Here is a 16,209-nt window from a genome sequence, read left to right as displayed (position 1 = left end):
GGTCACTTATCACTGGTGCTTTCTCTTGGGTTGTTTGAGCTTCTGAGCTCGCTTTGTATGCCTTTTGTGCCAGTGGGAGCATTTTACATGCTTTCTTGACCTTTGACAGTTGCATGCTATTGGAGCACTTACATGTATTTGGAGCAGTTTATGTCTTGAGCAGCTACATACACATTGAGACTTTGGGATCATACTCCGATCTTTATGGATATGCATTGATGTACTCTTGGTTCACAGGATGCTTATGAGCTGAGTCTCATATTTGGATCTTTCTCTTTGAGCAGATACCTATTTGTGCCAGGTTTTGGCAGTTACAGGAACACTTTGCCTAGAGTGTCTGGGGGTGTGCCTTTCACTGGCAGATGTTATTTTTACATGCTTGGTGTTGAGCTCATGTTCTTTTCACTGTCATTGGCCTTGCTTATGTCCATTTCATGCCGGCTTTGGACCTAGCATTGTTTGCTTGACATTGGATCCTATTTTGGGACAGTTTGCTCTCTAGACTGCATACCTGCAATTTATTACAGCAAGCAGTTATTGGTGGACTGAGGTGTACTTTTCATGCTGAAATATCCTGATTTGGTGTACCGCACCTAGTACTAAGTGGGCAGCCACTTTTGGCACACTTTGCTCGCCCTTTGGACCCCGTTTTGGTCATTTTTGGGCAGTTTCTGCAGTAAAACAGCAAGCAGTTTTGGACTGTTTGGGCATTTCCAGCCTGCATAATGGCGTCATCTTCGCATGATAGTGCCATCTTTAACATTACAAAGTTGGATGGTACCAACTACTCTTACTGGAAGAGTCAAATATGGCAGGTTTTGGTGCAGAAATCTCAGATTAAGCCACTTCGGTTGAGTGGGGAGCAGCCTGAAACTATGGACAATGACGACTGGCTTGAACTTGATGAGCTATGCAAGTCCACGATTGTATTGTCTCTCACTGAACAGGTACATTATAATGTATTTGAGGAAGCACAGAGTGCATGGGATCTATGGAATAAGATCAAGAATCTTTATGATAAGAAAAGTCCGGCGAGCCAGATGTACTGGTTGAAGCAGCTTATGGATCTGCGCATGAAGGATAATGCGACTATGTCTGCTCACTTGAGCCAGTTCCATGCTATACTAAAGAACCTGACTTCACAGGATATCACCTTTGGAGAGGAAGTAACTCCTCTTTTCTTGCTTGGGACTTTAAATGAGTCATGGGATGTTTTCCGTACTGCTCTTTGTGCCTCTAGTGCTACTCTAAAATTGGCAGATGTTGAGAGTGCTCTTCTTCAGGAAGAGGTGAATCGCAAAAACTTGGATGCCTCTCGTGGTAGTCATGCTTTGACAGTTAGAGGCAGGAATGACAAGTATGACCGTGGTAATGGCCGAGGCCGTGACTCGCAGAAGGGTCGATCTAAATCTCGTGGCAAGTCGCGTAGTACGTCGCGTGGGCGCAAAGCAAATGTCACTTGTCATCATTGTGGGAAAAAGGGCCATATCAGACCACAGTGTCATGAGTTGCGCAATGAGAAGCGCAAGGATAAGGGCAAAGAGAAAGTGCAGGAGAAGTCCTCTGATCGCAGCATAGTACCTGCGAAGTCCAGCGTCAAGATTGAAGAAATTAATGTCATGCAGACCAAGGATTCCGATGGTAGTGATGAGTTCATACTTGCAGCTAGTTCTTCTGATGCTTCACACTTGACTGAGACACCTAGTATGTATGCACAGTGCTGGTTATTGGATTCAGGTGCGTCCTTCCATGTGACGCCTTACCGTGAGTGGTTTCACTCTTACCGTACTGTATCTGGATCAGTCAGACTTGGAGATGACAGGTCTCTTGATATTGTGGGCTGTGGAGATATTCAGTTGCAGTTTTCCACTGGCAGTTCCTTTTTGCTCAGGGATGTACGTCATGTACCTGCGCTTACGCGCAGTCTTATGTCTGCAGGACAGTTGGATGATGCAGGATTTCATGTCTGTTTTGGGGATTCTGCCTGGAAGATTACCAAAGGCAGACTTGTGCTTGCTAGAGGCGCCAAGGCTGGCAGCCTCTATCCTCTTGTTGTATCTAGGTCTTCTGTAGACCATGTTTTGGCAGTGGGCTCTATCCCACATGTATCACTTTGGCATGCCCGTTTGGGGCATATGTCTTTGAAAGGAATGAAAATGTTATCTAGTTTGCAGTATCTTCCGCCTTTGGATTATGCATGTTTTGACTCATGTGATCATTGTCTTTATGGTAAGCAGAATAGGTCTACGCATAAGAAATCGGGTAGGCCACGCATGAGTGAGCCCTTGGCATTGGTGCATTCCGATGTTTGTGGGCCTATGCCTTGCATGTCTATGGGTGGCGCGAAGTACTTCGTTACCTTCATTGATGATTTTTCTAGGAAAGTGTGGGCTTATCCCATAAAGCAGAAGTCCGATGTCTTGGCAGTTTTTCAGAGATGGCTTGCTCTTGTTGAGAACCAGACTGGGTATAGGCTGAAATGCCTTAGGACAGATAATGGGGGAGAATATGTCTCGCATACTTTTGAGCAGTTTTGTGATGACAGGGGTATTAAGCGTCAGTTGACCGCCCCTTACACCCCACCCCAGAATGGTTTGGCTGAGCGCATGAACAGGACTATTCAGGAGCGTGTGCGCTCTATGCTTAGCCATGCAGGCCTACCCCCGAGTTTTTGGGCTGAGGCAGTTAGTACGTCAGTGCATGTCATAAACCGATCGCCTTCCAGTGGATTGGATTTCCAGGTTGCAGAGGAAGTTTGGGCTGGTAAGCCACCCTCTTATGCGCATCTCCGTGTCTTTGGATGTGAGGCATTCTGCCATGTGCCCAAGGACAAGAGGAGTAAATTGGATCCAAAGAGCATTAAATGCATATTCCTTGGCTATGGTGAGTCAGGAGAGATGGGCTATCGCCTATGGGATCCGCAGGCGCGGAAAATAGTACGCAGCCATGATGTCGTCTTCCATGAAGACAAGATGCACAGGCAGCCTGAGAAGGTGGTTGAGATCCGCAGAGTGATCTTTCAGGAGGAGCCTAAAGCTCCAGCACAGCCAGTAGTACAGCCTGCAGCAGTTCCTCCACAGGGCCAGGATGTTGGACAGGTAGTTAGACAGGCAGCAGAGCCTGCGGTGAGACGGTCTGCTAGAGATAGATGTCCACCTGACAGATTTCAGCCCTCTATGCATTATGTTTTGGTTACAGATGCAGGAGAGCCTTTCACTTATGATGAGGCTATGCGCAGGGGTGACAGTCACTCCTGGGAGAGGGCTATGCAGTCTGAGATAGACTCCCTGCATAAGAATGAGACTTGGGATTTGGTTGCCTTGCCTAAGGGCAAGAAGGCTTTGCCATGCAAGTGGGTGTACAAGCTGAAAAGTACCCCTGGACACCCCAAGCCGGCATACAAGGCTAGATTGGTAGCAAAGGGTTTTAAACAGGAACATGGTGTGGACTTTGATGAGGTCTTCTCTCCTGTGGTTAAGATGACCACCCTGCGCTTAGTCTTGGCTTTGGTTGCACAGCTTGACTTAGATCTATATCAGATGGATGTCAAGACGGCTTTTCTACATGGGGACTTGCATGATGAGATCTATATGGATCAGCCTAAGGGCTTTGCAGAACCTGGCAGGGAGCACCTAGTGTGCAAGTTGAAGAAGAGCTTGTATGGCTTGAAGCAGGCACCTAGGGAATGGTATCATAAGTTTGATGCCTTTATGCAGTCACAGGGCTACAGCAGGAGTGCTATGGATCCGTGTCTTTACACGAAGAAAGCCCGTGATGGCAGTTTGCTTATCTTGGTACTCTATGTTGATGATATGCTGATAGTAGGGAAAGCTCATGATGAGCTAGATGCTCTTAAATCTCAGCTGAAGAAGAGCTTTGAGATGAAGGATTTGGGACAGGCCTCACATATACTTGGGATGCGCATTAAGCGCGATAGGCATCAGGGACTTTTGTATCTCTCACAGCGGGAGTACATTCATAAAGTCCTTGAGCGCTTCCGCATGCAGGACGTAAAGCCTATTGGCTGTCCATTACCTTCTTATGTGAAGGTATCACAGGCCGATTGTCCGCAGACAGATGAGCAGAGGGCCGAGATGGCCAAGATCCCTTATGCATCAGCCGTGGGCAGTTTGATGTATGCCATGATAGCCACTCGTCCAGATATTGCACATGCAGTTGGTGTTGTGGCACGCTATATGGCTACACCTGGCAGCAGACATTGGGATGCCGTGAAGGGTATCATGAGGTACCTGAAGGGCACAGCAGATATGTGTATTTGCTATGGCAGCCAGGATACAGGGGTCATGGGGTACACTGACTCCGATTATGCAGGACATGCAGATAGTAGGAAGTCCACTTCTGGCTATGTATTCACCTATGCTGGAGGGGCTATCTCTTGGATGTCCAGGGTTCAGAAGTGTACGGCTTTGTCTACCACTGAGGCCGAGTATGTTGCAGCCACTGAGGCTTGCAAGGAGGCCATATGGTTAGGCCGTCTAGTTGCTGACCTTGGGATTGATGCTACACCTACACTGCATTCGGATTCTATGAGTGCCATTCAGTTGGCTAAGAATCCGGTCTTCCATGCGAAGACGAAACACATTGAGGTGAGGTATCACTTCATACGTGGTGTCGTGGAGGACAGGTCTGTTGACCTTGTCAAGATCTCCACTGACGAGAATCCTGCAGATTTGCTCACGAAGAGCCTCACTACTGAGCGCTTTGCCTTCCTCAGGAGGTTGATGGGCGTTGGATGAGATGTCACCTTTCCTCATCCCTTGTACCTATGTACATTTGTACTGTCTTTTCTTTTTCTTTTCTCTCTCACTAGGGCAGATTCGCCTTTAAGTGGGAGGTTGTTGGGGGTAAAGGCGCCTCCGCCGTGCCGCCCCGTGTATTACTACACTGACAGTACCCGCCACTGCACACTGCAGGTGGCGGGCGCCCGTCACGTCACTTTATTCTTTATTCTTTTAGTGACAGTTTGAATAAAGGAAGGCCCGGTCACACATTGTGACCGTTGGAGTTCCCATTTCTTGTCTCTCTGTTTCTTGCTCTTGCTCTCCCGCCATAGCTCGCGTGCAAGCTTCGATCCTTCTCACCTTTCAAAGACATCACCTCCCTGGATAGAAAATTTGTCAGCAAGACCTAATCTTATTGTATATGGTTTTCAATTAGCTTGCGAGTACAATGCATGATTGATATTAACTTCAAATTACCGTTTGCTGAAAATCTGCAATCGCCTGATCAATGATCTCAGATTGAAACTCGCCAAATCATCGTACGTGTTCTATAGACAATCGGCGTTTTCGTCTAATTGCCAACTTGCATTGAGAGCAAGGACATGGGACACGCTGATTAAGATACACCTCGCGATCTTGAACAACAAGACCTTCTTCGTTTTTCATCTTATCTACATTACAACAAACAATTTAATGACTTGTAATACAATTTGGGAAAACGAGGCTCAAATGGATAGCTCCTCCATGTATGTCAAGTTGCAAGTTGACCATAAGCTCTTGCTTGAGAGGTTTTAGCCTCTGTAAGAGATTGAGAAGCAAATTTTGTAAAACATTGAGGTTGATATTGATGCATCCATGGTGTTGAAATCTAAACTTCAAGATATAAGAAATGCTTTACTGATTGATGTAAAGAATGCATGGGACATAGTAGTTGAGAGATTTATTGATGTTATATCTCGGCCATATACCATGCTCAAGGATTTGTTTGTCTCGGTAGATAATTATTCATTATTGTACAAAGAAAAAGTGATGAATATATTACTTCATCATTGCAACAAAAAGATTGGTGACAAGGATGTTATGATTAATGAAGTTCTTCACGAGGTGAATATAGAGTTGAAGGGGATGGAACATGATTCTTCTTTGGGATTTAGTGGTGATCAGTCAATTATTGAGGTGTCTTCTTGTATGGCCATTATACCTTATATACCTAGCTACGGTCTCTAGGTTATGTACTTTGAGTATCTTAGAGGGGCTCTACTAGGATTATTTATACAACTACACTAGAGGGCTTTGAGTATAAGTAATCTTAGTCAACAAAATTTATGAGCATCATTGAGGATCTCTTAGTCTAATAATAAATCAGTCTCAACAAAAAGCATCTTAGTAATGTGGTTTTTTTGTCCTAGCTCCATGTATAAAATTTAATGCCATCTATGAAATTTATCAACTATAGTTATAAAATTTGTTCCAATCAATTCTACTCATAGTCATAACATTTGAAGAAAATATCCTATGCTCAATTTAAGGGATTCTTCTTCTATAGCAATACTTTTGGGTTCATTTTGATAAAGTACCATAATGACCATTAGCTAGGGTATCATTTTCTTTTAGTCCTTCCGTTGACTAGTTGGCATGATTACTAATTTGTTATGCCTAGAAAGTTAATACAAAAACAAGGAATTATGCATATCACAATTAGATCCCCTACTTGGACATTATGAAGGATATGGCCAATTTTAAGCCATCTTAAAGAGTCACCAATGTACGTGGGCCATGGCAAAGCACATTGCATACCATTATCGATACGTCTATTATCGTGCATCTTAAATCTCCTAATTAGACTTTATAAAGTGTATGACCAATTTTTAGCCCTCCTAAGGAGTCGATGTAATGGTACCCATGAAAAAAGCAAAGTGCATATCATTATCATAATCATGGATATGTTATCATTCCAATATATACACACACAGGTGGACTACATCTTGAGTAGACAAAAGCTATCCATTTGAGTAGACATACATCTCCATAAAGCTATCCATTTGAGTATACATCTCTTTCTCTTTCTCTCCCTCTCCCTCCCTCTCCCTCTCTTTCTCTCTCATTTCCTCTCCCTCTCACAATATATCCTAACACTCTCCAAAAGCAAAAGGGAGAGGGAGAGAGAGAATGCACTCTCCCTCTCCCTCCCTCTCCCTCTTCCTCTCCCTCTCACTCTCCCTCTCTTTCTCTTTCTCTCCCTCTCCCTCTCTTTCTCTTTCTCTTTCTCTCCCTCTCTTTCTCTCTCATTTCCTCTCCTAAACAAGCAAAAGAGAAAGTGATTTAAACCTTAAACAAGCAAAAGAAGGAGAGAGGGATACTCATCGATGAGAAATGGCGAGTGTGGGGCGGCTCCTCTTTGCGATGAAGGCTCCTCCTCTCCTTCGCAAACAACGGCGGCGGCGGCGGCAAGTCTTCTTCCTCTCCTTCTCTCACGACGGTCGCTCTCTCCCTCGCTCTCACTCTCAAAACACAAAACGCGAAAACGTGAAATAAAGCCGCGCTCGGTTTCGGCCCGTTTTTTTTCCCTGTTGACCGTCGCTATTTGCGTCGACGCAAATACCGACACAAATACCGACGCTTATACCGACGCAAATAGCGACGCCGCTACCCGCCGTCGTTATAAGCTCAACTCCTTGTAGTGAAGTAATGGCTTTGCAAAGCCAAACTCAATGGGAAGGCATTAGGAGGGATGAATTGGATGGACCCTCTCTTGTCAAGTTTGCATATTGGGATATCGCAATCAGAGGTTACTCAAGCTCTAGCCAACTCATGGGCTGCCATTCTTTCACAAGCAATATGGATATGAATTGAAGGAAGTAGGGGTGATTCCTACTTGAACCAATCTATATTTCTTTGTCAGAAAGCCTTTGATTCCCCCTAGAAAGAGAATCCTAGACTTTGCAAAAAACTCATGGGAAAATGAATAAATAGGTGGCACGACAATTTGGACCCTTTCCAAATGGACTTTCTACCTCCTGATGAGCTAAAAACATAGTGCCACTTGGACAATCGAGAGCACAATTGGTTGGGAAGAATTGTCTAAAAAAAAAGAGATGATTGGCCAATGATGGTAATTGAAGATAATGCATAGTTTATCAATGCACTCAAATCTTAGGTGAGGAAGTCTTTAATTAGGTGCAAGGAAGAGAAGGATTTTACTCAAAAAAATAAGCAACTTATCATTAAGCTCTCCATGACATGGAAGGATAAGTTTCCAAAGGCCAAGCTCAAGACTTGGAAGAAGAGCATTAGGAAAGTTTGGATGGCCACCCCTTTAGCTAAAATAAACTCGTTTATTTAGAAAGTCCTAACCAATAAGCTTCCCACAAAAGAGAGGCTTGCTAAAATATTTAGGAAGTCTCCTATTTGTGTACAATGTACAAGAGAATCTGAGACTATATGTCATCTATTCTAAGAGTGTATACAGACTAAACAAGTTTGGAACAAGTTAAAGAGATGGAAGCATGCAGTTGGTCTTGACTCGAATATACCACACAAAGCTATTTTGTTTAGAGATGCAATGAGTCTAAATTAGGAATATTTGAAGCTTTGGAGTCTTCTTAGAGGAGTCACAATTGCATGGATATGGAGAGAAAGGAATGAAAGAGTGTTTGTGTGAGAGTGTCCAAATGGAAGTAGATGGTGGAGGATTGGTCATCTCTCAGAGTGACCATCTTGTCTTCCTTGAGATGTTTGAAAAGAAAGCACATTTTCAAAGTGGCTTTGGTTCAGCTGAAGAAAGTCTTTGTGTAGCAAACTATTTTGGGCTTCAAGTTTTGGAGTTCCTTGCTAAACTTGTCAGAATCTTGCATTATAAAAAGAAAAATCGCGAGAAAAGGGACACGAGTCGACATTGCAATTATAATGAATGGATTCATTGGATTTCACTTTTGACGATAGTAGGTGAAAGGTTCTTTGGACTTCGCTTTGCTGAGAATTTGAACAAGACACGAGAGACTCTTGGAAGAAATTAAAACTTGTGTTGTTCGCCGCCGTTTGTAAGTTGTGAACCCAACCGTAAGTACTAAGTAGCCGGGAAAGCAAGGTGGGCACCGGCCGACTCCCGGAGTCCCGAGGAGGAGGTTTTTCGACGCCAGCAGCCGCGATCCGACACTGACAGTTTCAGCCCTGCTGACGTGGTATCTTGAAAAATCTACTTCAAGCCTCATTACTCGAGGAGATTAAGAGGCCCCGCCATCAAGTTCCCTTTTCATTTACGTACAACAAACGCAGCCATCATGGTTTGGTCGATGTTTTTGTTGTCGTTGTGTTGTATGGACATTGTCATTGTCAGACAACCCTAGAATAACAAGGCAGCTGCCAGCTAGCTATGGCGACAGACAACAAGCCCTTGCTTCCCGACAACGACCACGCCTGGAGCACCCTGCAGTCTTGGAAGCTCACGGAAGAAGAGCGGCGGCGCACTGTACCTTCTCTTTCATGCACACCATCCACCTCACAATCATCTGACAACGGCAAGCACCCGGACAACAGCGCTCCTCCCCGAACTGATTTGTGGCTTACTTTTGCAAGAGAGAAAGCCGCAGTTCTTGTTTGCTTGTTCCAGAGCGAGGAAGGAGAAATCCGAGTTATCCTCACAAGAAGGACCAAAGCCCTGTCTTCCCATGCAGGTAACAGTTCGACAATGTGTCTAGTCGAATGTACATAAGCTCTCGAGGTAGAAAAACAGCTAATTTAGACAGGCTTACCTGTAGCCTCCAATTCTGAGTGCTAACCCACTGCCACACGTGAAGCAATAGTGCTCAGTCTCCCTCACGACTTGCTTTACACTACTGCTACCAAGTGACGCGATGACAACAATTCGATGGGTCTTCATAGATCTCTTATTGAGAAGGAATAAGGCGATGGTGTAGAAACTGACCATCTTAAAGTTCAATAGGGAGGAATAACCTTGATTATACTTAGGTCAAGGAGGTGGATAATATCTTTGCCTCCGTGTGTCAAATGAAGGGATCTAAGATTCATCATCTTTAGAAGAGTCTTATAGATGGATTGACTCTTTTGTGAAGTACTTTAAGACATGTTATGTGCACTTGGTCTACCATTCTTCATAATTCACTTCAATGGACTACAGGTTGTAGCAAGGAAAGAGTGGGAATTCTTTCATTGGATACAAGAGGACAATGTGGATACTTTTTGACTTGTGAATATATTTTTACTTATTGTAATCTCTCTCTCTCTCTCTCTCTAACAATAATAGGGCCTCTAAGTTGGTGAACAAGTTACATACTACTATTTCAATAGGTATGGAAGCCCAAAGACCATTTGCTTTGTAGCATGTGATGGGGTTGGCCTCCACATATGAAAAATAGAAGGTAGAAGTGTTAGGATTTTATGTATTTCATGATGTTCATCTCCTAGTTGTGAACTCCATTAGAGTGTGACCGAGACAAAAGACTTTGGCAGTCAATTGTGTGAAGAAATACCCTACCGCAGAAACATAAATGAAAGCATACGACAAAGCATAAACTCAAAAGAACACAGTTAGGGTTAGGGTAACTTAGAGACAATGAATACAATGGAAAATTGAATGAATGACTTAATGCTAAATTTACAATGCCATGTAGCAAACAAACCGTGCATGAATGAAAACTGTACCCCGAACTCTCGTGTCTTGAGAACTAAGGCAGAGGTGTTGAGCGGAAGAGTGTGTCGTACTCTTGATGGATCCTAGAACGTAGCAAGGCAGTCTCCAAATGTTAGAAAATAGCAAACATAGTAGTGTGTGGTACCGGATCAGTGTTGGGGATAGGTAGAGGAGAGAGAAAACTACAAATGCAGCAAGTTGATGATGATGTGGCAGGCTGATGGCAGCAAAAACGCAAGTACGATGATGTGGTAGGCTGATGGCAGTAAAAACGCAGGTATGATCACAAATGCAGCAATTCAGTAGGTCACTAGTTGTAGATGATGTGGTTGATTGGCAAACACAACAAAAATTGATGTAGATTCCGTGATGGAGACTGTCAAGAGGCATCTGATGGATATAGACAGCGACGGGCAACTTCGGCTGAGATGCCCTCCACGAACAAGGTGTGGGTAGCGAAGCTAGAGGGCTTGAAACTTGTAAAAACGAGATTGGGTTGAATGGAGAGCAACCTACCTATTTATAGAAAGTTTCAAGACCTCGTACTGTGCATTGTTTTAAAACTCTCTCAAATTGTGCACAATTTTAGGGTTTTCATTAATTTGCATTTTGGGGTTGTTTAAGTGACTAATTCAGCATGTAATACTTATGTTAGCTCAATACCCCCTCTTAGGCCAAAAAATTGAGCAAGAAAGGAAGGCCAATTCAAAGTTTTGAGTGTTTTTGTTTTTATGTGATTTTACCCCAAGGCGTTTCATCCCAAAGAGCATCGAACAAAGGGTGCATGGTGGTTGCCCCTCCCAAGACTATAGAGGCGATGGCTATCTTACCAAGGGAGTCTAAGTGGTCACCCCAAAGAGGCCAGGGTACTGGACAAAGGGTACACGTTGGCTTGCCTAGTGGCCTACCAAGTCCTATAAAGGTGGATGGAACCATAGTGAATTGTGTATTTTTTTGGGTGATAAGTTTTGGTTCAAAAAGTAGAGATGGGGGTTGATAAAGTAACGGATAGGAGATTAGTAGTGAGACCCAAAGGCTTTCACAAAATAAGCAATCTATTCCTACTACTACTGGGTGTCGATAATGAAGGAAGAGACTAAGGGTGTGTGAAGTAGATATGGAGAGACCCACTGCCCGGAATACAGATCATTGGGTGAGAAGGTTTACATGAAGACCTATACAGAGGTTTGATTCCTCTTTTGACTGCATTTTACTCACAGATGAGGGTGAGCCTCTCATATATAAAGAGGCACAATCTTGTGAGTTAAAGAAAAAGTGGGAGCTAGCTATACAGGAAGAAATGAAATCTTTATATTAGAATGATACTTGAGATTTGCCATTGCCCAAAGATAGGAAATCCATTCCTAACAAATGGATCTATAAAATCAAGTGTTTAGATGGCAAATACAAATACAAAGGTAGGCTTGTGGCTAAGGGTTATACATAGAAAGAGGGGATTGACTTTCAGGAAATGTTTTCACCTGCTGTCAAGATGACCACTCTTTGTGTATTGTTTTCCATCGTAGCATCTATGGATCTGGATCTTGATTAGATGGATGTTAGAATTGCATTCCTGCATGGTGATTTAGAAGAAGAGCTGTACACAAAGCAACTAGAAGGCTTTGTTATGCCAAGAAAAGAGCATTTGGTGCATAGGCTTAAGAGAAGCTTGTATGGTCTAAAGTAGGCTCCTAGACAGTTGTATAAGAAATTTGATGCCTTCATGTTTTCACATGGGTTGAAGAGAAGCAACGTAGATCATTGCTTATATACAAAGAAGATTGATGATAGAAGCCTTATTATTCTTGTGCTTTATGTGGATGATATGCTTATTGCTGGTAAGCATAAGAGCTAGGTTAATGCATTGAAAAGACAACTGAATTCAGCCTTCTCCATGAAGAATTTGGGTGCAACTGAACACATTTTGGGCATGCGTGTGACGAGAGATAGAGAGCAACAACTCTTATTTCTCTCACAAGAAAAGTACATCTGTAAATTACTTGACAGGTTTTCTATGGTTGATGCTGAGCCTCTTGGTGTATTGTTACCACCACACATTAGTGTTGAGCAAGAAGTGGGTCCCCTAGGCCATAAGATGTCAATGACAAGCAAGGAGATGAAGAGTATGATGATTAGTTTAAGGCTTGGTTGAGGATATTAGCAGACATCTTTGCCCAATTGGCCAAGGATACTCAATACACAAGATTTTTGAACTCTCCGAAGAAGGACAACAAGGGTAAGAAGAAGATGTCATCCTCTTAAACTTTGGGATGGCAAGAAGCTCCCAAAGAACAGCCATTGTAGCCTCATGCACTAAAAGTTGGTGATGAGCAAAAGCAACTAGTGCTAGTGAGGCAAGATATGCAAATGAAAGGCTATATTGGTAGTGCTGCCAAACCAACGGATTTTGGACAAGAAGGCATGTGTGCTAATACGGGACACCCGGGGTACTTTGGTGGTGGTCCATGCTATGGCTGGTGAAGAATCGCATATGGGGATGTGTGGTACAAATCCTTATGGTATGTAGCAATCAATGAATGGAATGCAAGGCTCAATGTATCCTGGTATGGCAAGTAAAATGCTTGGGGCACAAAGTGGCATGTATGGTAATCATAGAAACAGGGAATGCCCGTTCTGGCACTTAGGAATGGATTAACGCGTTTCAGGAGGTCCAAGCCCAGGGAACGTTGGCGGAACGTTCCATCCCATTCCTTGTCCTGTTCCCACCCGTTTCAAGCTGTTCCTTGGCCGTTCCCTGTTTGGAACTGCTGTTCCAGCAGTGGGGCATTTTAAAAAAAAAATGTTGATCCTATCCTGTCCCGCCTTGTGCCAGCTGGCCCAACTCCCACCTCTCGCGATTATTGTCGTGGCTCGCCTGTTGTGACTCTTGCCCCGCCTCATGCCAGTTGGCCTGACTCCCGCCTCTCCTGCCTTTCTTGCTTGCCTGACTCACCGCCTCCCGCCTCTCGTGCCTCTCTCGATTGCCTGGCCGCCCGACTGCCAAGCCCGTCTCCCGACTCCCGCCTGCCTATAATTTCACGAATTATGTCTCTAATTTCACGAACTATGGTTGATACGATCTCTCTCTAGATTCTAAGACTTAAGTGTTGATTCTCTCTCTCTTTCTCTCTCTCTCTATATATATATATGTGCCGTTCCCTCCGTTCCCATTCCCTAACTTTGGGCATATATATCGTTCCCTCCGTTCCCATTCCCTAACTTTGGAATATGTCGTTCCCTCCATTCCCGTTCCCTAACTTTGGGCGTTCCTCCCGTTCCGGGGGGTCCCGTTCCTGGTAACTATGATGGTAATGCATTAACACCCCTTGGTGTGTATAGGGCTCAAGGAATGAATGTTGGTTGTGGAAATGCTTCATATGGTGTTGGTTATAATGCAAATATAGCAAATGCACACTTTTTTGTAGCCGCTAGTTTATGATAACTTGACTTCAAAAGGGCCATCATTGGACTATGATGAAGGTGGTAAAGGAATGAAGTTTGAGGCCTTTAGTGGTGCGCAAGTTGCCGCTGCCCAGGCAACCTGATTTTGTTGTGACATGGCATGTTTCCAGCACTTTGCTCCCTATGTTTTGACATGAGCTCCTTGTGTTTGATTTTTTGCATGATTAAATTTGTCTATCTGCATTTAATGCTATTACTAACTGCAATTTGCAATGCTGCGCAGGTGACCTGATTCTGCCTTTTGACTTCAGCTGCCTGCATTTTGATTTTCTGCATTAATTTAATTCGAGTCTGCCTGCATGTAATACTGTTCCTGATTATGTTTTGCCTTGCTGCCCAGATGACCTGATTCTGATGCAAAATGGCATGTTTTTGTTAGAGATTTCGTTATCCCCTGGACGGGCACAGGCAGTGTACTGTTATACAGCTAGCATTTTCGGGCACAGTCACACATTTCCTAGATATAGATAGGACAGTTTTGTTGTGAATAAAGGGCCATCGTGCCTTTTATATGTGCACGTGTATGAACATCCTTAGCACATTTGTACTTTCATATATATCTATCTAAAACCTAAAGAGGTACACTAGTCTTTTGTACCGAACATCAGAGGTGTCGTGCTCACTCTCTCCTTTCTACTGCTCTCTACTCTCTATGTGTGTTATCCGTTGCGTTTATTCTTAGCCCCGTTAGGCTCCATCAAATTGGTATCGGAGCCATAGGTTGTGCACGCTTCCCAAAGCCTATGACGGGCGTTAGGTCGCGTGACAGGCGAGCAGGAGGTGTAGGCCAGCAGGAGCCTCAGGTGATAAGGAAGAGTTGCAGGGTTGCAGGTCATGCGACAGGCACATGACAGGTTAATAGGGAAGTCAGGCAGCTGATGCGGAGCCAGGCAGACGGGAGAGCAACAGTCGATGTGCAGCAAGGGGTCGAGGAGCGCACGAACCTGGTGGCGGACAGAACGGCGACCAGGACCAGTCATCAAGAATCTGGTACGCGCCTACCAGTCTACCCGACGCCAAGCGACAACGGGCAGAAGTCGTCCATGTGAGACTAGGTGATGACGGGCAGGTCAACGAAATTTTTTTTCTCTCAGAAATATCATTTTTTTCTTTTCTCCTTGGCGGGTGTTCGTGCGTGTAAGCACAGTTCAAAATTTTGGGCAGGTTTGTGCCAAAAATTTGGGGATTTGTCCAGATTTGATGCGAGCAAGACACAACAGTGATATTTGTCTCAGAAATTGCAGGAATTTGTGACATTTTGCCTTTGACGTTTGGGGCTTTTCATGTACGTGCAAGAATTGGGCTGAAATTTACCCAAATTCTTGACATTGATGCACATTGGACCCCGTGCAATTCGGGGCTTTTGTTGTTTGGGTGAAATTTGTGCGCCATTTGGTTATTTTATGTACATGCGTGTTTAATTCCATGCAATTTGGACACCTAGCACTTGAAAAAATTTGGGGGTTTTATTGTAGGCAAGGCCGATTAAGACCAAACGGGCAAAGCCCGCAGATATGGAATAGGAAGATTGGGATGAGTTAAATGAGCTTGCACACTCAACCATCGAGCTATTGATTTTTGATGCCTTGCTGTTTAACATTGAAGGTTTGGATTCTACCTATGCTATTTGCACTCGACTGGAAGAACCGTATGCCTAGAAGAGCGCCACAAGCAAAGTTTATTGGCTGAAAAAGTTTATGGATTTGCATATGAAAGGGGTTACAGCAATGTCTACTCACTTGAGTGAGTTTAACTTCATTTTCAGCCAGCTGGTTGCCTTGAAGTTCATGATTGATGAAGAATTTACTACGCTCTTGCTTTGCACTCTGCCAGAGAGTTGGGATACATTCAAAGCTGCTATGAGCAATTCTAATGCAATGCTTTTGTATGCTGATGTAGAGGGTGCTCTACTCATTGAAGAAATGAATTGAAAGAACAATGCATCCAGTAAGTCTTCCAGTGCTTTGTATACTAGGGGCAGATCATAGCAGAAAGGCAAATCTGATAGCAAGGGACACAATAAATCACGTGGTAAGGATGTTGAATGCCATCATTGTGGCAAGAAGGGTCACTTTAAACGTGACTGCTACAAATGGAAGAAAGAGAAAGGAAAGGGCAAGAAGACAGATGACAGCAAGGAAGAGAAGAAAGAGAGTTAGCCTAAGAAGAGCAGTGTCAAAATTGAAAAAGTGAATGTAGTCATTCATGACAGTGACAGTGGGAATGACGTACTCTTTGTCTCTTCACACTTTAGTACACATGCTTTACTTGCAAATATAGATGATGGTATGTATTCTTGGATTCTAGATTCAGGTGCTTCCTTTCATGTCACCCTTTATTGTGAGTGGTTTTTTG

At 43.9% G+C, this 16,209-nt stretch overlaps 1 protein-coding gene across 6 annotated transcripts in view; it reads left to right on the top strand.

Moving 5' to 3' along the window:
* Window positions 1-8,997: 8,997 nt before the first annotated feature.
* The window catches only part of LOC148016730 (nudix hydrolase 11-like), a 64,447-nt gene continuing 57,235 nt past the window's right edge, over window positions 8,998-16,209 (top strand). The window contains exon 1 of one of the 6 annotated variants that reach the window (XM_087664189.1): window positions 8,998-9,415. In XM_087664189.1, coding sequence (XP_087520315.1) covers window positions 9,115-9,415 — 301 coding nt within the window. In that variant the 5' untranslated portion in view covers window positions 8,998-9,114. The remainder of the gene's footprint in view (window positions 9,416-16,209) is intronic. The other 5 variants (XM_087664184.1, XM_087664186.1, XM_087664187.1 and 2 more) reach the window with 5 other exon arrangements.

The sequence above is a fragment of the Lygodium microphyllum genome, chromosome 23, assembly GCF_053477565.2.
Source record: "Lygodium microphyllum isolate KBCC chromosome 23, Lygodium_microphyllum_v1.1.10, whole genome shotgun sequence".
Classification (NCBI taxonomy): domain Eukaryota; kingdom Viridiplantae; phylum Streptophyta; class Polypodiopsida; order Schizaeales; family Lygodiaceae; genus Lygodium; species Lygodium microphyllum.
Note: the sequence above shows the minus strand (reverse complement) of the source record. Positions and strands in the feature narration are given on the sequence as shown.